The 27,065-nt window shown below is 40.8% G+C and overlaps 2 protein-coding genes across 2 annotated transcripts; both read right to left on the bottom strand.

Moving 5' to 3' along the window:
- Positions 1-5,074: 5,074 nt before the first annotated feature.
- LOC311263202 (tumor susceptibility gene 101 protein) lies at positions 5,075-6,287 on the bottom strand (the record flags this gene model as incomplete). Its single annotated transcript, XM_084363122.1, has 6 exons — positions 5,075-5,193; positions 5,418-5,520; positions 5,616-5,779; positions 5,907-5,972; positions 6,074-6,158; positions 6,246-6,287. The coding sequence occupies 6 exons, from the start codon at positions 6,285-6,287 to the stop codon at positions 5,075-5,077; spliced, it is 579 nt and encodes a 192-aa protein (XP_084219248.1).
- Positions 6,288-7,836: 1,549 nt separating this feature from the next.
- Positions 7,837-26,194, bottom strand: LOC311263552 (GTPase HRas). The gene is made up of 6 exons (XM_084363709.1): positions 25,885-26,194; positions 15,982-16,138; positions 14,998-15,176; positions 13,364-13,523; positions 11,693-11,817; positions 7,837-10,789 (listed from the first exon to the last, which is right to left on the bottom strand). The coding sequence occupies exons 2-5, from the start codon at positions 16,090-16,092 to the stop codon at positions 11,698-11,700; spliced, it is 570 nt and encodes a 189-aa protein (XP_084219835.1). The 5' UTR covers positions 16,093-16,138; positions 25,885-26,194; the 3' UTR covers positions 7,837-10,789; positions 11,693-11,697.
- Between the last annotated feature and the right edge of the window lie 871 nt (positions 26,195-27,065).

Below are 27,065 nucleotides of genomic sequence, written 5' to 3' on the forward strand. Positions count from 1 at the left end.
TTAGTTGATAAACTATATATTTAGATTTGTATGTGTAGGTAAATCATAACTTGTTTTTTTTTTTATCAGTTCATAGAGAAAATCTTGAACAATGAAGAGGTCAAATTCCCTGCCGGCAAAAATGATGTGGCAGAGTTACGTTGGCAGATTGCCACAACTCTAAGTTATATATTAAACCCTATCCAACAAGTTGTAAATGAAAACATCTTTGACTACTCAGGTTAAATCTCTGAAAATTACAAAAAATACAATTGCCGGGGATCAGACTCAAAAGACATCATCTTGTCCTCACAAATGTTGCCCTCTATCAAATACTTTTCCATTTTTCTGACAGACGATCTGACAAACCTTTGCTTCAACTGTGGGGAGGAAAATGCAGATGACGGTGAAGAGGCAGAGCTGACATGGGTATTATATTTTATGTACAGAATGTGGTCCTGTTTGTATCTATTTCACTTTCCATTAAGAAGATATTTCCGAAAATGTCCCATCATGGGGAGCAAAAAAAAAATTCTTATTTTGTAAGTTTTGCCAATATTAATTTGTCTTTCCAAGTATTCTTTAAATATTTCATGCAGTGTTAAAATGTTTTTGCAGTACAGATATCCTGTGATGCCTGTGGACGGTGGTTCCACCATGCATGTGTTGGAAGGCCAAAGACAGAGGACACATGTATGTGAAGCATGCTGAAGGAAAGTTTTGACAATTTATTTTTCCTTGATTTCGAATGTTTCATTTTGTTTGTTTGATGTTTTTGTTGATGTGTGAAATATTGCACATTTTGCCATTTAATTTTGTATTTATTGAATTTGAATAATTATTGTATGTTCTAAAAAGTAAGTGTACAATATTATTTTTTTGTTATTAAAGTCTTTAATGTTTGTCTGAGGCTCCTTTCCTTTGGTACAGAGGGGGAACAGAAATACTGACAGCAATACTCTATACAAGCTGTCAGGATGCGTTCCCCCTCATCTAAATGGTCAAAATTAGAGATATCAGCCTGAAAATCACAGGACTTGTCTGTTGTGGGGAAAGAAGTCAGCAGTATGAATTTGAAAGATGTGTGAGCCTCCTTTCATATTGAACAGAGGAAAACAGTATCTGACAGTAATACAGCTGTCAGGATGCGTTCCCCATGTTTTAAACGGTCAAATTTAATGATATCAGCCTGAAAATCACAGGACTTGTCTGTTGTGGGGAAAGAAGCCAGCAGTATGAATTTGAAAGATGTGTGAGCCTCCTTTCATATTGAACAGAGGGGGAACAGTATCTGACAGTAATACTCCAAGCTGTCAGGATGCGTTCCCCCTCATGTAAATGGTCAAAATTAGAGATATCAGCCTGAAAATCACAGGACTTGTCCGTTGTGGGGAAAGAAGTCAGTAGTATGAATTTGAAAGATGTGTGAGCCTCCTTTCATATTGAACAGAGGAAAACAGTATCTGACAGCGATACTCCAAGCTGTCAGGATGCGTTCCCCCTCATGTAAATAGCAAAATTTAAAGATATCAGCCTGAAAATCACAGGACTTGTCTGTTGTGGGGAAAGAAGTCAGCAGTATGAATTTGAAAGATGTGTGAGCCTCCTTTCATATTGAACAGAGGGGGAACAGTATCTGACAGTAATACAGCTGTCAGGATGCGTTCCCCCTGTTGTAAATGGTCAAATTTAAAGATATCAGCCTGAAAATCACAGGACTTGTCTGTTGTGGGGAAAGAAGTCAGCAGTATGAATATGAAAGATGTGTGAGCGTCCTTTCATATTGAACAGAGGGGGAACAGTATCTGACAGTAATACTCCAAGCTGTCAGGATGCGTTCCCCATGTTTTAAACGGTCAAATTTAATGATATCAGCCTGAAAATCACAGGACTTGTCTGTTGTGGGGAAAGAAGTCAGCAGTATGAATATGAAAGATGTGTGAGCCTCGTTTCATATTGAACAGAGGAGGAACAGTATCTGACAGCGATACTCCAAGCTGTCAGGATGCGCTCCCCCTGTGGTAAGTGGTCAAATTTAATGATATCAGCCTGAAAATCACAGGACTTGTCTGTTGTGGGGAAAGAAGTCAGCAGTATGAATTTGAAAGATGTGTGAGCGTCCTTTCATATTGAACAGAGGGGGAACAGTATCTGACAGCGATACTCCAAGCTGTCAGGATGCGTTCCCCCTCATGTAAATGGTCAAAATTAGAGATATCAGCCTGAAAATCACAGGACTTGTCTGTTGTGGGGAAAGAAGTCAGTAGTATGAATATGAAAGATGTGTGAGCCTCCTTTCATATTGAACAGAGGAAAACAGTATCTGACAGTAATACTCCAAGCTGTCAGGATGCGTTCCCCCTGTTGTAAATGGTCAAATTTAGAGATATCAGCCTGAAAATCACAGGACGTATCTGTTGTGGGGAAAGAAGTCAGCAGTATGAATTTGAAAGATGTGTGAGCCTCCTTTCATATTGAACAGAGGAAAACAGTATCTGACAGTAATACTCCAAGCTGTCAGGATGCGTTCCCCCTGTGGTAAATGGTCAAATTTAATGATATCAGCCTGAAAATCACAGGACTTGTCTGTTGTGGGGAAAGAAGTCAGAAGTATGAATTTGAAAGATGTGTGAGCCTCCTTTCATATTGAACAGAGGGGGAACAGTATCTGACAGTAATACAGCTGTCAGGATGCGTTCCCCGTCATGTAAATTGTCAAATTTAAAGATATCAGCCTGAAAATCACAGGACTTGTCTGTTGTCTCCAAATATTTTTTAGTATGTAAATATTAGCATGTTAGCTCAATAGCTCCCAGGTCATGTGACCAATTGATTCAAAATCAGTGTGGGATCATGTAACTACACTGGCTGCATGAGATACGCCTCTTGTTTTTACATTTTACATCTTTTCATATTTTTTATTAATTTTTATTATTTTTTATGAATTGTTATATGTAAATATTAGCATGTTTGCTCAATAGCTTCTCAATAGCTTTAACACAGTATCTCTGCTTTAAATAGCCCACATTTTTATTTTGAAAACAGGAAGTTGGTACACGCTGTAGCCATCTTCTCCATGTGTTTACTGTAAAGTCTGCAATACGGGTGCACTTGAAATGTTGGAGTGGCTTGCGAATGTCGAATATCCAACTTAAAACTAACTTCACTGAAGTCTTGTCATGATGTATTTTCCAGCTGGCCCAAGATGATTTTTTAAAGAGTTTTGGCTTAAGAAGTCACCCCACAAAGGAAGACTCTTTCAGTTTATCACAAATATTAGCATTAAATCATCATTTTGAGGGTACATGGTTTTCACTGGGCAGGAAGGGTTTGAAATATGTAACCAGCAACGTAAATGATGTACAGTAGTGGAGTAGAAAGTGCAGTATTTGCCTCTGAGATACAGCAGAGCAGACAAAATTGAAGTTGCATGAAATCCTAAAATGTCTACGTCAGCACGTGAGTAAATATACTTACACTTCACCACTGGGTCAGAGCCTTATACTGTGTTTTGTGTGTGTTTGTTTTCAGAATGAGGGAGAGAGACAACGTGAAAAAGGGACAGGAAGAGAGGGACAAAAGGTCAAACAAATAATACATGTGTATTCTGTTAAAATGTATGTATCTGTGTAATTGACCTGTTGTTTTGTGTGTTGTCTTCTCATTTCAGAGGGCCCCATGCCTGCCTTTGCCTTGGGCCCCAAATTTCTTAAATCCGCCACTGGTAGTACGAGCACAACAGCTCGGGGGCGAGCTTTTTGTGAACGCGCGCTTCCTTCGCCCTTCGGGCCATTTCGGAAGGGGGCGGGACTAGAGGAAACGCATCTCGACGAGGAAACAGAGCTCGATACAACACCGGCGTCCAGAGCATGTTTGTTTGTTTGTTTGTTTGTTTTTGTCTCTATATTCTTTGTCTTCTTTTTCCTCTTTCCTAAAATGTACTATATTCAATTTTTGTAGATGTACTGGGATGTAGCCATTTGGCCTTAAAAGTAAATTACTGAAAAAGAAGAAGAAGAAGAAGAAGAAATATAATAATAATAATAATAATAATAATAATAACAGTAATATATGAGGATAAGTGTTCTACATCATCTACAGTAGGCTACAGTTACAGGTATTTTGATTTTAAAAAACAAATATCATCATGATCTCATCATTTCTGCTGATATACCGCCCTATTTTAATGATTCTTCAGGTAAACTACAAATTTATAAGATTTTTTAATTCTCTTAAAATCAAATAAGAGCCGACATTAAAGGTGGCTATCAAGTGCACACCACTTCTAGTACTGACAGCATATAAAAGTAGAAAAACGAAGAGAAAGTAGAGAAACTGTTTCTAAAACTTTGATGATTGGATTAAAAATTAAAGAACAGTGTCAAACACATGGCAAGTTGACTGAAAGTTGATCCCACAGTGAAAAGGACAAACTTGTTTAAAATTGCACTTTATTTACAACAGCAGTCACTTTTTATTTTACAGGAGGTTGTTTTATGATGTAAATCCACAGTCCTGTCTTTGTGAATCATTTATGACTTTTCATCTTACAACAACGACTTAACAAATAAGTCACAGCAATTTAAAAACAGTAACAGAATTATATACATTTCAAAAAGCCTTGCTGGCTACAGCTTTTCAAAGCAGTTTATAACTCAGAATTTCTGCAGTATATTCTCAGGCTTTTATAATAAACCGTCTTACACTGCGCTCCACCTGGCCGTGTTCTCCAAATAGCTAACTGCTCTCTTCACTGGTCAAAAGTCCAAAACAAATGGCTCTGGGTGCAGCTCAGGGACGGTTTTATGAGTCGCTCGTAAAGCAATTCCAGTCTATCACCACACAGGCATTCAAATCCCAAAGCAGTTATGGTTCTCATGACCAACATCAGAAACATATTTTAAAATAACGCGGTACATTCACGCCAGAGACAGTCAGTGGACATTAATAGTCTTGATCAGTTTAAAAAAGTACACACACAGGATATTGTTATTTGTTGAACATTATCAATTAATGAAACATACAGTAAAATACTCAATGGATACCATCTGACATTGTGCACAAAATAAAACACAGGCAACACACAAACTCCTTTTCAACAGTTGGTTTCATTTTGTTGCAGGAAAGGTTGACCGTCTTCTCTGTCTAAGTACATGTACAAACTCCCATCTGTCATGGAGTGCACCTCTGTTTCTCTCTGGAACTGCAGCCAACCTAGAAGAAACAGATATATCTCATTTAAGAAGAGTGTTTACCATCACAGCAAACTCATAAACATGTCGACACAGGAGAGATATCTTCAGGTGTGGCCTCGATATGAATCTTGGATCTGTCTTATCAACACCAGCTTGTATCTGGGGCAAAGACGCTGCTGTTGTTTTTGAAACTCTTACTCTTGCTTGTGTGTGTGTTAGTGTGTGAGTGTGTGTGTTACTTACAAGAGGTTTGTTCAGGCTCTGGTTGTGGCTGCATACACACAGGAGGGGAGTCTCCAAACATGGCAGCCATCACCTGCAGTAGGCTCACGAGATCACATTCGCCCTGACAGAGGAAAAGATGCCTTAAAACACATTGTTCTGTACATATCGATGGTGACAAATCAGTCAAAGATTATAAGATAACGCTTCAATTCTCACATTCTTCCACTCCTCCAGGTAGGGCAGCATGACTTCACCGTTGCTGGAGACGTACTTTCCTTTGAGGACCACCATCTCACGCGTGGGTCTGACGTAGCAGATGGGGGCAGACTGTGGGTAGGTTTCTTCAAGCCAGATGCACACCGGGATGTTGTAGGTCTTGTCTTGTGTACAGAACAGAGAGGAATGGTGTTTTGTCTCATACGTTCTGAGCTTTATCTTCTCAGAGTCAGCTTGAAGTGATGATTTAGCCATTTCAGAGGTATAAACAGTATAAAATGTCATTATTACCTCCATACAGGACAGGAATGGTTCCAGTCAGACTCATCAAGTTCTTTTTGGTTCCATCGTTGTAAACTGTAAAACAGATGAAGAAAATGCTGTTTCATTAACATCCACAAGTTCAGCAACAGATTGTGAGCTGATTAATTAATTAATCTATTTATTTGTGTTCTTACCGTATAAATCCACCACAGGCTCCAGGCTTTTGAAGTGAGCCAATGTAACGTGTATTTCGTGGGCCACATGCTTGCGAAGATATGCCTTTTAAAAGACAATAAACAAATCCATGCATATAAGTTTTGTTTTTTTTATATTTGATGAAGACAGATTGATTATTTCAATTCTTACCTTAGGAAGCATTTTCTTGATCCTCCCTCCAGAGAACGACATGATTACAGTTTATCCAGAAGAAAGAAAAATCTCACGTTTTTCTGTGTTTCCTTTCCGATCACCAACACTCAACAGTCCCTGTCTTCCCGTCCGTCTGGGGTTTATGGATAACCTGATGTCTTTTATGACCCCTGAGAGCCAGTCACAGGACGGCCTCACGAATTATGCAAATCATTTGCCCTGAAAAAGCAGCGACTAGGATACAGGAACTGAACGTGACCTGAAAAAACAACACACTGTATCTAGCCTATATTGGTATTATTGATAATGATTATTTATGACTGACAGAGGAGCCATGCTTTGAGAGGGTAAAACTGTCTAACCTCTTGGATCATTAGTTTATTTTGCCCCCTGCAACTGTATTGGCTCATGTTTCCTGCTTATCTCACTCTCTTTTACATCTATTCAGCACTTGAAATCATATTTGCAGGGAACATAATAAACCACATTAGTTAGTTATATTCTTATGCCGTGCCTTGTTGAGCTGTTTCCCCTCGCTCAGTATTTCCTGCACACTTCTTCCTTCCTTTTCAGTTTTCTGGAAGTGACCAAAATAAAAAGCCCAATCAATCATGCATCAGTTGTACAGAGAGGCTTAATATCTACCAAATATAAATCAGAATTGATATAATCATAAGGACAAGATGAACTTATTGACTTTACAAAAACAAGGACCAAAACCCTTCTTGTAAACGGGCACCGCTGATGATGACATTTCGTGCAAACACAATATTTACGACTGTCCTTTGAGCTTTGATAACAGCTGTACTCGCCCACATTGTGCAAACAACACATTATTATACATTATGATCCTGCAGTGCAAACAGGGAAGTATTGTCAAGAACATTTATAGAGTTCGACGTGTTCACTGCTGCATAAAGTACCAAAAAGTCATACTTGGCTAGTAAAGGTAACAAAATGTTACTTTGTGTGAAAGTTAAAGGAAAAGTCACCGCGTAAGGAAGAGTAGGAATAGTACTTGAGTAAAAGTATTGAAGTATCTGATAATAACTATAAATATTAAAGTAATTTTCTGGCAATATTTTGAGTCTCAAAAGTACAAGTAGAAGTGAATTATACATAATATTTACACATATGTATACACTGTAGGCATCGACTGATTATTGACTTGGATTTTTAAAAATTTCTTAATTTGATTGCTGATTAAATAAAGAAACTTAAATATGCCCTAATTTGGCTCCGATACAGGTTGAATCTGCAAAGTAACCAGTTATTAAAGTCATTAAATACATGTAGTGGAGTAAAAGTACAGTATTTGCCTTCAAAATGTCGTGGAGTGGCAATTAAATGTAACAAAAACAAAATGGAAATAGTCAAGTAAAGTACTAGTGCGTCAAAATACTACTCAAGTCCGGTACTGGAATAAATGTACGTAGTTATATTCTAGTGTATACTAGATGAATAACAGTTTGTTATTCAGTGTGTATGAGCAAAAATACACACAGCAGCCTGTAGGTGGCAGCAAATCTCAACTTTGAGAGGAAGCCGATGTGAAAGTTTGACGACTGAGATCACAGACAGAAGAGGGTTCATCTTGACATCTTTATTCCTGTCCTGCAATACAATTTGCCACATTTTCAAAGAGTAAATACATCTTAAATAGCTAAACAGTTGACATTTTTCACAAATTCCTTCCACGCCTCTGTTCCACAGTTTGCAAGGGAGAAACAAGCCCTTGAGCCCACTGTATCCTTGTGCAAAACTCCCAATGGTCCGTACAGTCTTTGTCATGCTCGCCAGGTTTCGCTGACATGTATAATTGTGGTTTTGCTGGCTGGAGTATCGCTGCGGCAACATGACGCTGATAATCTAATGCAATGGGAATTTGAATACATAGATTTGTGGAGTTCTATGATATTATTATTATTATCATGGGTGTACTGTTTAACGATCGACAGGGAGAGGGGGACAAGCGTACTGTAAGGACTGTCATTACTTGTTACAAACGCCACACTCTTTTTCCATTTTAAAAAAGTTTGAGTAAAATGGGTGAAAAATAAATGTTAGGAACAACACAGTCAAAAGTGGGACCAAGGATCAACTCCTGCATTATTTCAACATTGTACATTTCTTTTTTTAAACACGAGGCTTCTTTCAAAACAATATCTAAAGACTCGAACACATTCACAGCTCATATCCTTCCTCCAGAGCAGAGAAATGAACGGTAAACTGATTTAAAAAAACAAACAATTGACTTCTACCATCCACACAGTAAATAGACTGAACGGTTTTTCTCTCATGAGTGGAAAAAGAGACATTTTTAACTGTACAAATTCAATTTGATCAGAAATAAAAAAAAATCTGAGACGATAGCAAAATAAGATTTGACGTCTGTCATGGAAGAGGTGCGAGATGTCTGTGAGGTTTGCATCTGAAGCCTGTTTGCCTGTAGTGTTTGGAAACTCTGTACATTATCATACACGGTCAATCATCTGAACTGTCAAAAACACAAATCTGGACTCAAAGCAACAATTTGTTTCCAGTGTGATGGGAATGAAACGTCACATAAACACGGAGAAGTGAGACATCGTGGCTTATACTGGGCTTTTCTTAAACTTTGTTGTTTTTTCCAGTCATGTTAAACAGAATCACATTCAGATGCACAAAACCCTTTTTTAAAAAAGAAAAAGAAAAAAAAAATCAGTGTAGTGTTTTTAGGGGCTTGTCTTTCAAATTCTATACAGCGCACGTCTAAACTCAACATACTTCTATAGTTTTTTTTTAGTTGCACAAATAATCAAACATAAACAAAAACAACGCAGCCAACAGGACATATACTCGTCTCAGGTAGAGCTCGCTGCGTACATGAGGTACAAACTAGCTAACAGATAAGGCAAAGTAAACACAGAGCAGTCTTTCTCATTTTTAGGCAGCAAATTAATGGAGTCATGGAGAGCGCAAGCTGGTCAGTATTAAGAAACGAGCAATGCACTCCCATCACCTAATATCCATCACTTATTACACACAATAGTCCCACATATACAGCACATATGCTTCTGACATGAGTAGCACCTGATCTGTTATTGTTCCATTGTAGAGTTGAGGTGGCAGAGAAAGAGGAGCAGTTTGAGGATAGTATGGTGTGTGTGGAAATAAACGACGTTCGACTTCTGAGGCAGGGCTTGTGCGTTACACTCTGCAAAGCTAACCGGTGACATCCTTTAACCCCGGTGGTCCAGGAACTGTTCCTGGACCCCGATTCCTGAGCCTTATTATCCACAAGAAGCGACTCTTGCAAACTAAAAAATTAGCTGTTTTTTTTTTAATCAACGTGTAGTAAATAAGAGTTGTACACCATACAGAAACGAAATGCTCGAAAAATCAACTGGTTTAAAACCCCATCTCCTGTCATTCTATAACTGTACAAGTGTAGGGCTTTCCTCCTATTCTACAGGCAACCTTCTCCAGCTGGAGAAATGACAACTACACTTTTCATGCACGGTACCTCTCCTCCCTAAAAAGTAAAACCGGAAAATAAGTAGCCATGAGAGGTGGTTTATTCCCAATACTCTGTGGACAGTAAAGAATCCTATTGCACCAGAACCTACGTACACTAGCCATCACTATTAATATTCCACAAAGACAACTCTTAGCAAAGAAACATCTGTAAGATGAGAAGGCAGCCGCAATCTGGAAGTCCGTCTATCTTTATATTCTCAACATCTATCTCCCGAAAAGTTATTCCGACTACGTCAGGCAGGTCATTAAAAAAAAAAAGTCAAACCAGGTGCCGTCTGAAATAAACACCCTTGCTCACATATTGCTCAGTGAGTTTCAAATTCTGCAACCACAAAAAAAATATTGTATTGTTTTATAATTCATATAAAAAACAAAAGGTTTTTATTCTTTTTTTTACCGCTAGGCTAACTGTTAAACACCAACAACAACATCAGAGTCATTCCTCAGCCTCCGCCTCCTGTATCCAGTATAATGAAGGGACTACACAGCCATTTGAAGGGTAGAGTAGGATATGGGGGTTATTTATGTGAGAGGTGTTTGGGTAACTAAAATGTCCATTCCAGTCCTTTCCATTTCAGTCAGTCAGTCCTTCCAGTGGGCAGGCAGGGGGGGGGTGGGATTAGGCTTTCAAGGTGGGAGGAGGTCACAGACGCCCCCTTTAAGACCAGTGTTGAGACTGAAAACAATAAGTTAGCAGGAAACTTGTGGAGCTACCCAGCGAGACCACACTGGAGTTGACAGAGAGTCATTAGTGGTGTTGCTCACAGGTCGACGTGTGGACCGAAAAAGGGGGCCGGACCGGGCTAGTTCAGGTAGCCACAGAGGCAACAGTCCAGTTCCTCCTTTCCGTAAAGGTCTGTGGTTCAGTCAGCTCTGGTGGTTTCCTTGAGAGCTTCTGCTTCAATCGTCCTCTTTTTGAAAAAAGTTTATATTTCATCGTTGACTTGTTTTTAATCGTTCTATCTTTAAGTCCATGCTGCCGCTACGCGCTGTAGCATTTCTCTTCGACGTGCAACCGTCAGCTGGGGAATGAAATGACACAAGAGTGGGGACAGAGACGTTAGTGCCATTATATTGTTTGAAGGAAAACAGACAGACAGTGAAAAGTTTAACTGGTTTCACATTTTTTTTTTACTTACAACGGGCACTTATATACATACCAAGACTGTAGGGCTGTACTGTATAGCTGCACAGCTTTATTCATTTATGCTTTTTTGTATGCTTATTCACTGTTTATATATTCTGTTTCAGATACAGATTAGGCTACACTTATATTATTAGTATGACACCAGTTAGAGAATTAGATTCCAGTGGAGGCTGCCTGGTTTTTCCTGACACGTGCAATCGAAAAACACTGCCAATAGTAAGTGTTGTAAAGTCCGAAGGTCAAAAATTATTTAAATTTTCACATGTTTTTATCTAACAAAATCTTCTGCTTCAATCCATATTTGTTGGCGTTTAGCCTTTGAAAAACGTTTTCACTGCGGTCAAAAAAACTGTTCGCTCTCCCACACAAGAGGGAGGCACGCACCTGTATCATCAGGGCAGTCTAGCAGCAATGTGATAGCACCATAAATTACATTTATATAACCACAATAAAAAGAAACATCTATTTCGGCTCCAACACTGCTGAAGTATTATTGCTATAAGCCTAAGGACAAGATTATTGTTTTATTATTATTATTATATGGCTTTACTGGATAAGCCTGCAGCCTACATGTATTTACGCTGGCAAAACTGATGAGTTATGTTCATTAATGAAATTTGTTTTAATTTGAAAAAAGACATTCGAAAACAATAATAGAAGTCTCAAAGGTGCAGGAAAGGGATGTTCGGTAGAGCCCTAAAGATCAATTTGGAGATTTGTTATATTACTGTGTAGCCGTCCAAGAAGATAAAGACATTTCTGGAAAAAAAAGGCTCACCTGCATCACGATACCACACAGCGACAGCTCATACAGTCCTGACCGCTCTCATCAGGTGGGTTCAGCTTCCTCAGCTTATGCTGTCTGATCTCCCTTACCAGTGTGTAGAAGGCGTCCTCGACTCCCTGTCAACAGACGAACGCAGAGATGTTACAGAACAGTGCTTACAATGGTCAATTAGAAGTGGAGTACACTGCAAGCACCTCTTGTAAATAACAGAAAACCTCTCAGGTGTAGTATGCATTGAGAGGCTTGGTAACATCGCCATGGCAACCCTGATCAATTTAGACACCGTTAATAACGATGTAATAATGACTAAAAAGAAGTCAGCGCTTAGTTCATGCATACTCTTCTCTTTGAATGGCAGACTTGTTGCGGGTTCAGTGTGCTGAATGTGAGATAGTGTATGCTGCTACATAATGTGTGACAGTGAGTCAGAGACAGTGGGAGCTGTGCAGCGACTTGTCCCTATGAAGGCCTTTCAAATACTGTAGCTCTGTTCTCAAGCCAAGGTAACCTGGCTATGACTCACTGCCTGCGGCATAATAAAATGTTCCCAGCTACACAAATCACATCGTACTGCAGCCCATTCGCTGCTCTTCATGTGCATGAATACACATGCAAAATGTTAGATTGCAGTGCCCATTGCAAAACACTGTCATCACTTGTTGGCTACAGTACGATGCAGCACTTCTAATTTACATCAAATCTGAGTGCTGTAGCTTGCAAAGATGGGAGGAAAATTAAGATGACTTAAAGACCAGTGCTTTTCCTCTTGTTCCTACAGCTGAATGTTTGATATTATCTGTGGAGAATGATGTATGTGCAGAGTTTGAAACTAGACGGCTGTTTTCACATTTTTTTGCTGAAAGTATACACTTTCTCTGTGCTCACTGATCTCTGTGCCAACAAACATGATTTGTGACATGACAAACAGTTTTGACATCTTGCGTCCAGCAGTTCATCTTGTAAAATGAAAATGCATATTTATATATTCTGTCATTTCTAACGAGGGAGAAGCAATACGGGTAATTTTATGGATTTAACTTTTTTAAATACACCTTTTTCTGCAAAGAGGATGTCAGAAACACATTGTGGAATTTCTCATGAGATCATGTCTAGGGGAAAAAACACAAAACATATTTTTGACTGGGGAATAGTTTTCTATATTACAGTGCATTTAATTAATTAATACAAGTAATAATAACACAAGTTTTCGGAAGCCCAGAGATCCCAAATTGATTTGAAAAAACATTACTTATACCCTTGGTGCACTGTCAGGCTTATGCACCAACTGCAGACAGTGTGCACACTAATACTTTTAGCTCAACAGCTACAGTGAAGATTTTGGCTTGGGGCTTCCTGAGACTTGTATTAGGCCACACAAGCTGTATGGAGCCATTTTAAGTTTTGTTTTTTGGTCCCCATCTCCTTCAGTTTTTGAGGAGAATGCTGCAACGCTGTTTTGCTCTGAAGCTCCAGAAATGTTTTGTGGACAACGAAACTTCACCCGACTCTCCATCGGCATGTGGTGAGTAGATAATGACTCAATTTTCATTTTTGGGTGAACTTCCTTCCTTTAACACATGTGTGGGTGGTACCTTTAGGATAATAACAGGGTTCTTGATGAATGTACGGCATGAGGGCGTGTGCTTCTTGTTCACTACCTACCTGTCGTGTCTTGGCAGAGGTCTCGATGTAAGGGATGCCGTAGGAGCGGGCGAGCTCCTGGGCTTGCCTTGTGTCCACTGTGCGCGCCGGGAGGTCACATTTGTTTCCCACAAGCACCATGGGAACGTCGTCTGAGTCCTTCACACGTTTGATCTGTTCTCTGCAAATTGTAAAACAAAAAAAATTGCAACTGTTGACATCTTATTTGCAAAGCTTTCACCGCCTCCTTAGCCCACCCCAGCACTGTGTTTAGTGACAGTGACATATCTCTTGTTTCACAAACAACAGCAGCTCCACCACTGGAGAGCCAACCACCCAGGGAGCTCTAGGACCCTGAGGAAGAGCCGGGGCCCGCCGGTGGTGCTGGGCTGTGCTGCACTGCTGAAGGAGGGAGGTGGAGAGGAAAGGAGGGAGGGAAGGGGGGGATGGACAACAGGCAGGCGGCGAACAGCATTACCTCATCACTACAGCAGCCAGCGCCAAACGCCAGGCAGCCAGGGGGAACTGAGTGAGAGGAATGGGTCAGATCAATCTATCAGCTCAGCCCTTCTTCTCCCTGAGCCACAATACAGCAGGATGCAACCACTCCAGTCAGACCTGCCCTCCTGCAGTCAACACTGCTAATGATTATGAACACAGTTGATCTGAGTCCTGATGTCATACCAGGCATGGTACTCTATTTAGATCGCTGACTGTATATACTGGTGAGGTAGGTATATCAAGTCTAATAATATGTGATCTCATCTTATGTACGCATGGTACATTACTAATGTTTCTTTTACTTAAAGAAAAGAGAATCACAATGCACTGGCCAGTTTTATGCAGGTGCAATGCTGCTATATGCTACTAGTGGAGGAGGAAGTTTCGCAAAAAATGTGATAGACGGTAATAGTGATAGACAACAGGCCTTTGAATAAGTCAACAGCTCTAACCAGGCCACCAACTACTCCAGCACCCATGTTGCACAATGGCTTTACAGTGATACCAGCAGTTAAAGCTGGGCTGCAATGGCTGCGAGCCAAACAAATGTGTGTGTAATAAACTCAAAAACCCTGCAAATCTGTAAGAGGAGGTGGTAAAGTTAACATGCAGCCTCTTCCACCTTCCATGTGCAAAACTGGCAAGTGCACTTCTAATGTGATGAGAAAGACAAAATGTGGGAAAGAGAGAGAGAGCACTGTCATCTCCAGCTGAATCTCTCCCCGCTCCCTCCCTTTCTCCTTCCCTGCCCTTGAAAGTGCTACCTCTCCCAGCTCCTCTAATTGAGTCAGGATCGATTTCATTGGCATCGTGCTGTAATCCTCCAGTTGGGGGCTAAGCTTTCTTTAGCCGTGTTAAACGCTACAGCATGACATCACCCAACTACTGCAGAGAGCTGGCACACGTACGTATACACACCCCTCTGCATCCAGACCCCGTGGGAGTCCCTGCAACACACACTGCATTCACAAATACACAGAACATCTGAAGGGAACTGACAGGAATGATTTTGTGTCTGAGCTCCACCCCGACTAATCTGGCAAGTAAATACACATCTGCAGCAACAGATCCCATAATTCTCTTTGTCAATGTCATGATTTGTGAGGCCCCTGCATCCCTTAATCCTAACCCCTCTTTCTTTGCCTCATACACACCTGTACTGGTGAATGTCCTCAAAAGACTTGGTGTTATTGATGGCGAAGACACAGAGGAAACCCTCCCCTGTCCTCATGTACTGATCCCTCATGGCGCTGTACTCTTCCTGACCTGCAGTGTCCAGGATGTCCAGCAGGCAGGTCTCCCCGTCAATCACGACCTGTTTCCTGTACGAGTCCTGCAGAAAAAGGGTGATAAACTCCAACATTTAGACGGCCAGTAAAGATATAGGTGCAATGTGTGATTCAGGAGGGGTTTGAGGCAACCATCACTGAAGTTGTCACATCTTTGGCATTTGTCACTAAGCAGCACGTATGTATATTCTGTGTATTAACTGGTATTAATTCCCCGTCCACTTCCAGGTCAAATGTACATTAAGAGATCAGAGGAGCAGGGTACTGGAGCCAATGTTTAGCCTTCCAACACGCAGCCACAAAAACATGGAGTGCCGTCCCTTTGTTTGTTAGAGCATAGGGGCCAGGAATGCAAACACACAAAAAGGACATTGTCCGGCCAGACGCAGGCGTGGTGAGAAAGAGAGGGAGAGAGTGGAGACAGAGAGGGAGAAAATGAGAGAAAAGAGACGAGAAAGCACTTCTCACTGGCTTCCCTCTAGTCTTCGCAATGTCTTATTTTCATGAAAATATAAGACTTACTGAGGGGCGGGATTAACATTTCCTCTTAAAAGAAAATTTGAAATTTCTTCCACAGCCTGACCTTATGTTGTATTGCCACAGCATTCGATTAATGTAATTAAATTAACTTGATTTAGACTGAGCTATCGTCTCAGTAGGGTCCAGGAAATATTGTTCAGCAGTAACTATGGGAGTGGGCAATTGACATACATACATACATCAAACTAATCAAAGAGGACCTTTTTTTCTTTTTTTTACTGGATGATCAAGCCTTCTCTACCTTCCCACTGCAAGCCCAAGAAGCCTCCCACAAGAATAACACTGAGAACATGCTGAAGAGAGCCATACCTCTATGGTGGGGTCATATTCATCCACAAAGTGGTTCTGGATGAGCTGGATGGTGAGTGCACTCTTGCCCACACCTCCAGCTCCCACCACCACCAGCTTATACTCCGTCATCCTTTGCCGCTGCAGCTCACCGCACACACACGCACGCACGCCGCTTCTGGAGAGGAGAGAGGAGAGAGACAGGAAGATGCAGGTTAGCGTTTTGACAGACGTACAGCACAGCTGGACTGGAAATGATGCAGTCCACAAGTGGCGATACAGACAAAGCATACAGATATTACCATTACTGCCCAGTGGTGAGAAACATAAGTGGTGTGTGTGTGTATGTGTGTTGGAGTGTGTGGTGTGTAGAGGGGGCTGAGGTTGAGACCCTCAAAGGGGAATGTGAAAAATGTGCTGAAGGTACTCGATGTTCCAATCCTCTCCCACTCAGTGTGAGCAGCAGAGAGTGTGTATGAGGGGGAGAGTGAGGGAGGCAGTGAGGGAGAAAAAGGAGAGGCATGACACTGGCAGACTGACCCTCATCACTCAGGATTCATTTACCGGCGTCTACGTTTGAACCAAGAGCGACAGGCGCCAGAGTGAAAACGATCAAATAAGAAAATAAAAATAGAGCAATTAAAAACACACTGAACAAAAGATTTAAAAAGGTGAAAATGTGTGTGAGTTGAATCACTACTGCTAACACAGCTAGCCTGCTGCCGTGAACTGTTTCTTGTTGGGTTTGCCTTGCTTCTTCCATAGGGATCAATCCATAGCAACAGAATGAAGGGCCTTAAAGGGGACTTTATGACTCCAGGTGTGCCTGCAGTTGTCCCCTATGGACCCACTGAACCCGCTTAATAGGTCTAGTCGGTGCAGCAGGGCCACCATGAATATAAATCAAGGCATGTTATTAAAGAAACATGTCAGCCTCTTGAGGAAACGTAAGTGATATTCGTTTTCTGTTGTTACAGAAAGTTACACAACACAGGTACACAACACCTTTAGGAAAAAATAAGGACGTAAAGGATTTAAAGTACACTTCTGGCTTGGAAGGACATGGAAAATCTGCTTGATTATCAATAGATAAATAAATAAATAAATAAATAAATAAATAAATAATGGGAGACTTGGCTGGCCTCAAAAGACATTTTTTCGCCTGTGGATGTGCATTTGAAATTCGCAGGGCTCAACATCTCAGGAAACATTCATTAAATGCTTAAAAGCTTTTGAAATCATTTAGTTGTAACTCGAGGTCGAGATGTTGTAAATTGGTCGGGTTGCGACACCTTAATCAGCAACTGTCAACAGCAACAGATACTGGCAGAACTGATGGATAGAGCGGGTAGCAGCTAATCTGGATTTCACCGGAAAGACCAGGCGTGTTCAAAAAATGTGGAAAATGTGTAGAAAATGCCAATTTTACTATCACAGTGTAAACTATGTAGTCAGCTGGAACCACACATGGACGTATATCCATGAATAGACGGCCGGTACAAAGACGCATACACACAGGAACGGTTCCCCTCACAACACTGATGTCCAGTGAAATTCCAGGCATGTTGAGTCAACGTGTAGAGAAAGTAGTCATATGGGTGTTTCCACCGCATGAAGTGGCAAAGTGTGACTCAGCTTATTTCAGATTTACCACAAAGTTACCAGATCTATGACCTGAGAATGACCTGATGCCAATCCTGCACTTAACATGACGGCACACAATGAATCAGCGTTAGAAACACACGAAGCGATCATGGAGATTTTGAAAGATTAAGTCAAATACAAGTCGGGGCTCGTGTGACCACAGCCTCCTGTAGTTACGGCGTGACAATATACAGACAACAATGAGTGGTTAGGTGAGGTCACCACAGCGATGTCATAGCCCAGAGGAAAATCACTGGGAAGGCCCGTTTCTCCCAGGATGCAACTGCCCTCAAGCAGCAGTTTGGTTTCACTTTCTATTCAATGGTAGTGACCAAAAACGCAACTCCAGCTTTTTTTTTATACATTTATACTACGAATTCAATTGAACACTGCCAATGACATCAGAATCACATTATGCCCCGTTAGACACTGCTATCTACATCTGCACCACCCTTACACCAGACGCAGCCTTGTTTCTCTTCCTCAAAATCAGTCTGTCTCATGTCCTGTGTGGTTCAGATGAAGCGGCTCGCAGTAAAATAAGGTCAAACGGGGCTAAACTTCTCGCCGCGTTCATCGACACGGTCTCACTCTGCGGAACGTTCCTTAAGTGAGCTCAAGTAGAAAATCACTAACCTTCACCACCTGCTGGCGTGTGTAATCAATCTGTCGGGATTTCATGAGTACGTCAGGTCACATATGCTGGTTTACCTTCTCCAGGGCACCGACTGTCAACCCTAACATAAAATGTACTCCATGTAGCTCTGTTACACAAATCCCTTGCTCGCTGCAGGGCGGTTGAACATAGGCGCTGTAGACAGCCTGAGAGGAACACGCACACGCCCTCTCTCTTGTGCTTTATCTCCCAAAGGAGCACACGCAGCTGGAGTGAATCTTAAACTCGTCTCTTAGAAAAAGAGGAGTAACAGGTGGACAGTTTAATGACAAAGAATGCAAAGAAAAACTAAATTTATGAAGCCAAATTCGGTCGTGGGGAGTCAAAAGTAACAGACACGTTCACCTATATTTGTCACTGGGAGTGGTGTATTATTAATAGAGCCTGCATTCACCTCTGTCAAAATCTATTTGTGTCTCAGATGTGTGTGTGTGTGTGTGTGTGTGCGACTGTGTTCATGTGTGTACAGACTAAGATTAGCCAAGACTAAGACCGGCTCACTGATGTTAATGACTGACAGAAAAGCGGACTTGCTAACTGACAACACAGCCATTTAGCAGCTCTTGTTCAATCACACACACACACACACACACACACATACGTTCATGCAACACACACATGATCATGTTAGCCTTTGCTCGCCTTAATGGAACAGGTAGCTCTGAACAACATCACCAATATCAACAATGGCCTCCTTGTAAAAACACCCTCGCTGCTGTAATTCTCAAGCACAACAGGAAGGGAATTATCCTGACCCCCTCAATCTTGTGGCCAAAACATTTAGCTTCCTTTTTCCCTCACTGTATATAAATCAACCTGGTACACAGTGCAGCCCGCCCTGGCTGGAGTACAGAGGCCGTGGCAGCGCCGCAGAGCCAGCCCAGCTCCTCGCAGCCTCCTTTAACCAAACAAACAGCAGCTGTGCGCAGAGGAGAGACTTGTGCAGGGCAGAGGGATGCTGGAGCACCTTTGGTTATTGTCAGCTATGAGCTGCAACTCACAATAATTGTCATTATAGATATAATCCGCAGATTATTTTGAGAATTCAGCGATTTCTCTATCAAGTGAAAGAAAACGATCGGTGCAGCCTTATTGGGCTACAAGCTCAAGACGGGGCAAGGATCATCACATCATCTACTGGATGGGATGGAAACAGCATGGATGCAAAGTAACATGTGAAAGTATAGACTGGTCAATGGGATTAGAGAAATTAGACTGAAACTGAAACTGCATAGTATTACAGGAACAGTAATCAGTAACAGTAACAGGAACATATGTGTCATAAATATCCGTGTAGATGATTCATTTTCTGTCTAAGTGATGAATGGAGTGACGTATGGATTATATAAAAACGGAGACAAACCTGTGTAATGCTGCTCCCAGTCTAGTCTTGTGGATAAAAGTGACAGGACAAAGACAGGTGCTGACCAGAGACTAGTCAGCCAATTTCCCTGAGGGATACCTGTATCCTCCTTCCCTCCAATATTCCCCTTCTGTTCTGCCTTCTGTGGCGACTGTACTATAACCTTCCACACCGGCACCATAACCCAATTCTTAACCTTAGTCAGAGCGTCATTAGTCATAGCTGGTCTGGTATTAGTAATTTCTACTGGTTAATCAGATTTTCCCAATACTTCCAGCTTACACACACCTACCCCAAACTTTACTCATACATTAAAGTTTAGCACCTGGCAATACTGCATGATCATCATGACATATTCATGCGTAAAAAGCACTTAAATGAATTACACTGATCATTGTGCATCAAAACTTAAATCCTTGATTTTGAGCTGATGTGTAGTAAAGACAGAAAATGTAGGGCACGCACACACACACACACCAAACCAACGAGATTGACACCTGCACTCTCTCCCACAACAACAGCTCTGCTGATTCTGCCACGGTCGGTTGCCACATTTCTTCTGCATAACCAGATCTCGAGTGTACACCTGCCAAACGTTTAAAATTTACAGTCTGAAATGCAAATTCAACGCACCCGCGCCCGCTGCTGGGAGACTGGGGGAAGGAAAACAGACAGCCATGCCATCTCTTCTCTCAAACTAGGCCACATGACAGCGGCTGATTAATAATCCACACATACATATGGGGATGAATAGCAAAATTAATCATTGATAGAGATGCCGTCTCTTTCTCAGAGCCACTTGTTGTCAGTGGGGGCTCATACAGAGCTGGTCTTTGTGCAGACAGCGACGAGGGCTGAGGACACAGCGGCTGGAGATCACAATCATCCATGCATCATCGATCTTTTTATATATTTCACCCACATTTGTTTTTTATTCAGTTCACGCAGATAGTTATCTTCCTGCCCCTATAGCAGTGTTGTGCACTCCTCTGCTGTCCTGATTTTCATTTTGTATCGTAGTGCATAGGTAACCTGTGAAATCCTTATCTGCCCCAGCCATGTAACAGTCAGCCACATTTGCACGTGCACATACATGCATGAGTACACCTGCAAAAACCATAAGTAAAACCATGATGAGGGCTGCAACTAATGCCTATTTTCATTAATGAAAAATCTGCCAATTACAGCTAAAGACACTTATTCTGGGTGAGAGCAACACGTGCATGTGACATAACTTTATCCTTTTCATTTCGCCGCTGACGTGAGCAGCGTGGCTGACATGCATCTCCTGCTACGGTTCTTTGCAAATATCCACATCAAACCAGCTTTTCACTATAGTTTTATTGTCTGTATCAGTAGTATATGTCACATTAAATATGCTGTAATATTGAAAATTTCCCAGTTCAGGGACTAATAAAAGATAATCTTATCTCGTCTTATCTTAGACATGAAAAGACTACACGCAACAGGTGAAGGGTAGTATTTTTCCTTTTTTTCTCCCCCTCTCCCTCATGCTTTCTCTCTCTATTTCAATGAAGGAAAATCATGCCATCGTATATTTATTGATAATTATCATAAGTAAACTCCATGTAGAAAGATAGGGCTGACAATAGCAGCATTGCAGGAGCAACACTGTCTCACACGTGAGCCGCACCAATGCAGCCATCATGTGCCGCTCAGGCAGGTAATGCGTCTCAGGTGTTGTTTTAATTAAATCGTTTGGCCTGGCAAAATGTCAAAAAAATGCAAAATGCTCATCACAGTTTCCCAGAGCTCAGCCTTTAAATTGCTCCACTTGACCAACAAGTCAAAAAACCAAAGTCTCTTCATTTATTATCATAAATGAGAGAGAAAAGCAGCAAATCCTGGCATTAAGGAAGCTGGTACTTGCAGTTTTATTCGATAAACTATTTTGACAGATATTATGGTTGTGAATATGATTCATGATTAGCGGGAATAATCATTTTTGCATCACAATTTTTCACTGAAACCAATGAAAATCATGATGGTGTGATATTTGTTGGGGTCTGTACCAAAAAAACATGTTTTCTTTCATCTAGAGGACAAGATTTGTTGACCAAGGCATCTCTGGAGCACTACAATACTTCATTATAATGCTGTTTTGTCACAGATCTCATACAAGGTGCATATCAACCAGCCAAGTTGTACCAACAAATCAGCGCATGAAAGTGAATAGAGTAAAGATTCCTCCTACCAATGTCAACATACATGACTCTGAGATCATCCACAAGTTGGTAACCTACTCCATTTAAAAAAAAAAACAAATCTTTGCATAGCTGTCCCCTTTTTTGATCAAGGAGCATTATACAGTCTGTATGTCTGTGTTTAGAGTTATTTATAGCATGCCACCTCCAGCCTGGGAAATTAACAGTTCGTTTTGAAACCCTAGAGCCCCGCCTGGACCAAGAGGATAATCTTACATGACAGCTTACGGAGGGTGCGAGTACAGAGCAGCGAGAGAGAGGGGTGATGGGAGGAGAGCGGCTGAGGGCGAGGGAGGGAGAGGGCTACTCTTACTATGTGCCAAGGGCATAGAAAGCCACAGGAGGGAGGGAGGGGTCGACCTGGAAACTGAAAAATGTATAAAGGAATCAATAATGAAAACGCTCAACATTCTCCAGGATTTCTCCCCCAGCTACTTCAGCTGTACGATTAACATCTCTTTACTTTTTCTACGATTCCTCGTAAGCTTGAAGACAATTCAAAACACATGATGTAAGAAGGGAGGAATCATGGATGGCCATCTTCCTCAACATGCATTTTGATCTCCATTAAAGTGCTTAATTGGTTAAAGAATCCATACTGGCAGAGCCACAATCCCGCTGCAGAGATAATAGATTTTTAATGGAGAGATGATGGTAAGGAGACCCTCTCTGGGGAGGTATCACGGTCGAATGCTGAGACTCCAAGACCCATCCTGGAGCCTCGATAGCCCACCGCACCCTCCCACAGCTCTCCAATGACATCATCCCCCTAAACGGCATCCAAACATATGTATGGACCGGCAGCTGAGGAGTCACTATTCTGCTATCTGAGGCCAATGAAACACAAGTAAGTGAAGCAATTCTTATAAAGTCTATTAATTCAGAGATAAATCTAGTTGTTAGACTTTTAAAACAGGACCATCCATTTCATTCCCCCTCTAGGGCAGGAAGCCAGAGAATTTACCAAAACATGAATGAAACCATCATTTCACTCAAAGAAAATCCTTAAATAAACAATCCCTCTTCTCAACGTTTTCCCCTCGCACAAACATTTACATAAAGGGTTTTCTGCGTGCATCTGTGTGTATGCCTGCATGCTTAAACAAGTCGCTCTTAAAGGCACGGGAGTACAAGTGACCTTTTCCCCACTGGGTCATCCTTTCAGCTCGTCGGGTAGGGTGAGACGGTGGAGGCAGCAGCAGAGATGAAAAGGCCAGCTGACCTCCACACAAAGGCCTGCCAGTTAGAGGAGCCATGAGGCTTATCATCGGACACCAAACACCCCGAAACTCATCAGTGCTCTCGCTTTTTTTTTTTTTTTGCAATCAGAAGAATGAGTGAGCCTAAAGGAGTCCAGTTGTTTTAGTTTGTGAGTGCACGTGAAAATAATGCAGAGAAAGCATATAGCAGGTCACTGAAAACATGAACTAAGCTGAAAGTCAACCTGTAGAAGATCCCATCCAACGTTTGGTGAGTTCTCCAAAGAAAAACACATTCAAACTGACTCTCCTTTATAATTATAACTCAAAAGAAGTAGAAACTACAACAATATCAGGTCAAGCGTATGGCTTAACATAAAAAAACACCTCTAAAATATGCTTATGCAAACATTAAACAAATTAAAACTAGAGCTGCAACTAACTGTCGGTTTGTCTTGTTAAATCAAGTCAGCGAATCAGTCGATTGGTCAATAAAATGTCCGAAAATGGTGGAAGTTTGTCCACAACCCAAAGATATTGAGTTTACTGTTACAGAGGAGTAAAGAAACCAGAAAATATTAGCATCATGATACATCGATCCAGATCAATATATCAATTCAATGATCAACGATCCAATAGCATTGGTGCAAAGTGAAATCATTGATTCATATTGCTGACATCGTTAAGCTACGCCTTTATTTTGAAATTCCCATGGCATGTCTGTGTCACTGTTTCCGTCCATGATCAACTCCTTTGTAAACAGCGCTTCCCTTTAATTAAAAAGAATAGATTGTTTTCCATTTAAATGTTCAGTAATAAAATTATCAAATCATATTTTAATTGCTTTTTGTGAGTTGATATAAATGTAACTGATTGTGTTAATGGGCAGATGATATCATCTCATATTGTTGCAGGCCCCTGTATCGAATCTAATAGAAATCGTATCGTGGCAGACTTTGTGATATCGGCAAATATCGTATCGTGATGCAACTTGTGGTTTACACCCCTAGAAAATATTCACATTCAAGAAGCGGGAATCAGGTTATTAGGGACTTTCAATTCACGATTATTATAGTCAAACGACTTCAGGATAACGATATCATCGAGATATATATATAGAAATTTTGAAGAAAAAAAAATGCAATCTGTCAAATTCATCTTCTTGTTCGTACACTGTGTGTTTTGGCTCCTTTTTTGGGAAAATAGATTAAACTTAAAATCTGAGTGTAGGAGAGAGTTTGCAATCATAACTGTGAAAAAGAATGAAATAATAAAAGATTTATAACACTTAATGAATAGTAAAAAGGCAACCAGGTGTTGTGTTAAACAAAAGATCTGCATGGCTAATATCACTAACATCTGCACTAGATGTGTTACTGACAAAATATCAATACTTCATATATCAATATCATGGTAATTGTCAATATTGGTACATCGCACCACCCCTAAATAATATATATATATTCAAACTGATAAATCAAATGGCAAAATAGTTGAAGACAAATCGATAGATCATTGCAGCTCTAATTAAACACACGAGAGCCGCGTCAAGTAGTGTGTCATTTCTAAAAACCTTGGCATCCACAAAAAGTCACACTTATTTTGGCATGCAGCTGGGCACCACCCAGGCTACAGCTGTTCAGAGAAGGGGACAAGAGATTAACATCACACTTCTATCATTGGCTGCTGGACTACCTCTAGCTGTTTTCCAGCTGCCTGAATTCTTGCCTTCGCTCTGAAGGCTTCAGACGCCGATGTCAAATTCACACGACTTAAAGACTGTGGACCATCTTAACATGAAGCCACAGTGCACTATATGATCATGGAAAAACTATGCGGGGTGACTCGTTGCATATTACTCATGTGTGATGCAGCAGCAGGGATGTTTTGGTGGATGAAAAAGATAAGATGTGATGAGCTGTTAAGCTACAACTACATGCCAAAAAAAAAAAAAACCTAACAATAAAGAAAGAAGCTGAACAATTTATGCCACTTTTTCTGAGAGGGCACCAACTTCAATGATGCCACTTAGATGACAGGATTTCTGTCAGCTTGAGCTGTTTCTGCACATATTCAACATTAAGGCTGTCTTTTTGCCCATCCTTTCGATTTTAAAACTCACTAAACTGTTTTAACGGACAAGCCTCCAGAGAAAGAAATAATCCCCAGTCAGCTTTCTGAATGCCTTGTAATGGAATCTAACTTCCGCAGTGATACATTCAGTTTTTACTCAGTGTGACGGGGCGTCACCCTGCTCGTCTGTGTGGCCACTATCGGCAGCAGCAGCACCCTCACAGACTCAACACTGTCTTTAACGTTACACCAAAAACACAGGCCACACAAAGTGAAATTCCCCACTCCAGCTATGATCATTTCACACACACAAAAAAAAATGCCTTCGGTTTCTTTTTCAACGTAAAAATAAAAGGGGGGGAAACCCACGGCGGTGTAATTTCATTCCTCCATAACCAACTTACAACACCCGAACTACATGGAGACTGTTTATCACAAATAGATAATTGTGTTGTGTGGTTTTTTTTTTAAATAAAAAGGACAAAAACATAACGTATGTTATTCCCTGTACATGTAGATAGGGCTGTATAGCTAGCGTGAGTTGTTGAGCTCGATAGATAAAAGCTAATTTTAAAAATGTTATGATAGCTAGCTAACATGTCTCAACTGTGGACCGCAGTCTCTCCAGCGGTTCCCCCAAAAAACACTGAAAGCATTTTTTTTTTTTTTTTAAAGAAAGCGGTACCAGTACAGACAAAAACAGCCGACATATTTCGGACACAGGAATGTGCCCTGCATACTTACAACAAGCAGAGGTCTAATTAGCGACAAGAGCGACGTTTCGTCTACCGGAGAAGAAGAAGAAGAAGAAGAAGAAGAAGAGGAAAAAAAAAAATCTCTCAACTCTGTCGCCTCTCAGCAGTAAATCAGGAGGAAACAAAATGTTCTTGCTCTTGCTTCCTGCCGTCCTCAGATATCTGCACCTTATTCTCTCCGAGAAAGTGTGTAATTTTCAGTTAGCTGAAATGCACCAGGGCTTTCATTGGTTCTGGGTGAAAACGAGCCCGCGTTGAACAATGTGCTTCCACAGAGAGAAGAGGGGATGAGGAGTGTCGAGCCCACGCCCAGCTCTATCAAACATAGACCCGCCCCGGTTACCATGCATGTTACTGCTGTGTTCGGGTGCCGTCGGAAATATGGCCATTCAGCCTTCAGCGAGTGTTTTACTCAGCAAATTCAAGTTTTTAAAAATGTAAGTAATCCTAGCAAAAAACACTTGAATGTAGTAGTGAAGGTATGTTTAATTATTAGGCTATATAACCGCACAGTAGTCAGGATTAAAAAAATAAATAAATATAAATACTGGTCCAAATGTCCCAACCACAACCCCACCCACTCAAACTAAACTCTAAAATTTTCCGAGCATTTCAAGAAAACAATCACAAAACTTCCTATTTTATCTATTCATTTAAATAAATGTAATTATGGCCCAAGTGTTGTTTTAAAAAGCTCCCTCTTCACTAACAAGTATGTACTTCTGGTTGAGAATATAATAAATGCCTTTTAATTTATTTTCTTTATAACAGTCTCCAACAACAGTCAACGTTTTGTCAGAGAATAAATCAGAATCAGCATAAAATGGCCAATAAATCTTAAGGGTAAACTCCTTATGCTATAGTAGGCTACCAAGGACACGGCCTCAGTCTCCTCATGATAGTTATTATTCATGTTGCACTATAGTTAACTAACCAGATTCTACAGTGATAATTTCTTTGAACTTATAAAAGCAGTTTTCAGTTTCTTTATTATAGTAGGCTTTATTAAAAGAAAACTATTCTGCCTCCATGACTCCTCTGGATCCTGTTTATTTTGACACCGTATCAAAAAGTAGCTCTATGCAACATGGTATGTGATTTTGACAAAATGTTTAACATGTTTTTAAAAAAAACCATTGTTAGATACACCTTTTTAAAATATTATGATCG

Source organism: Pagrus pagrus (genome assembly GCF_965226575.1).
Source record: "Pagrus pagrus genome assembly, chromosome: 10".
Classification (NCBI taxonomy): Eukaryota; Metazoa; Chordata; class Actinopteri; order Spariformes; family Sparidae; genus Pagrus; species Pagrus pagrus.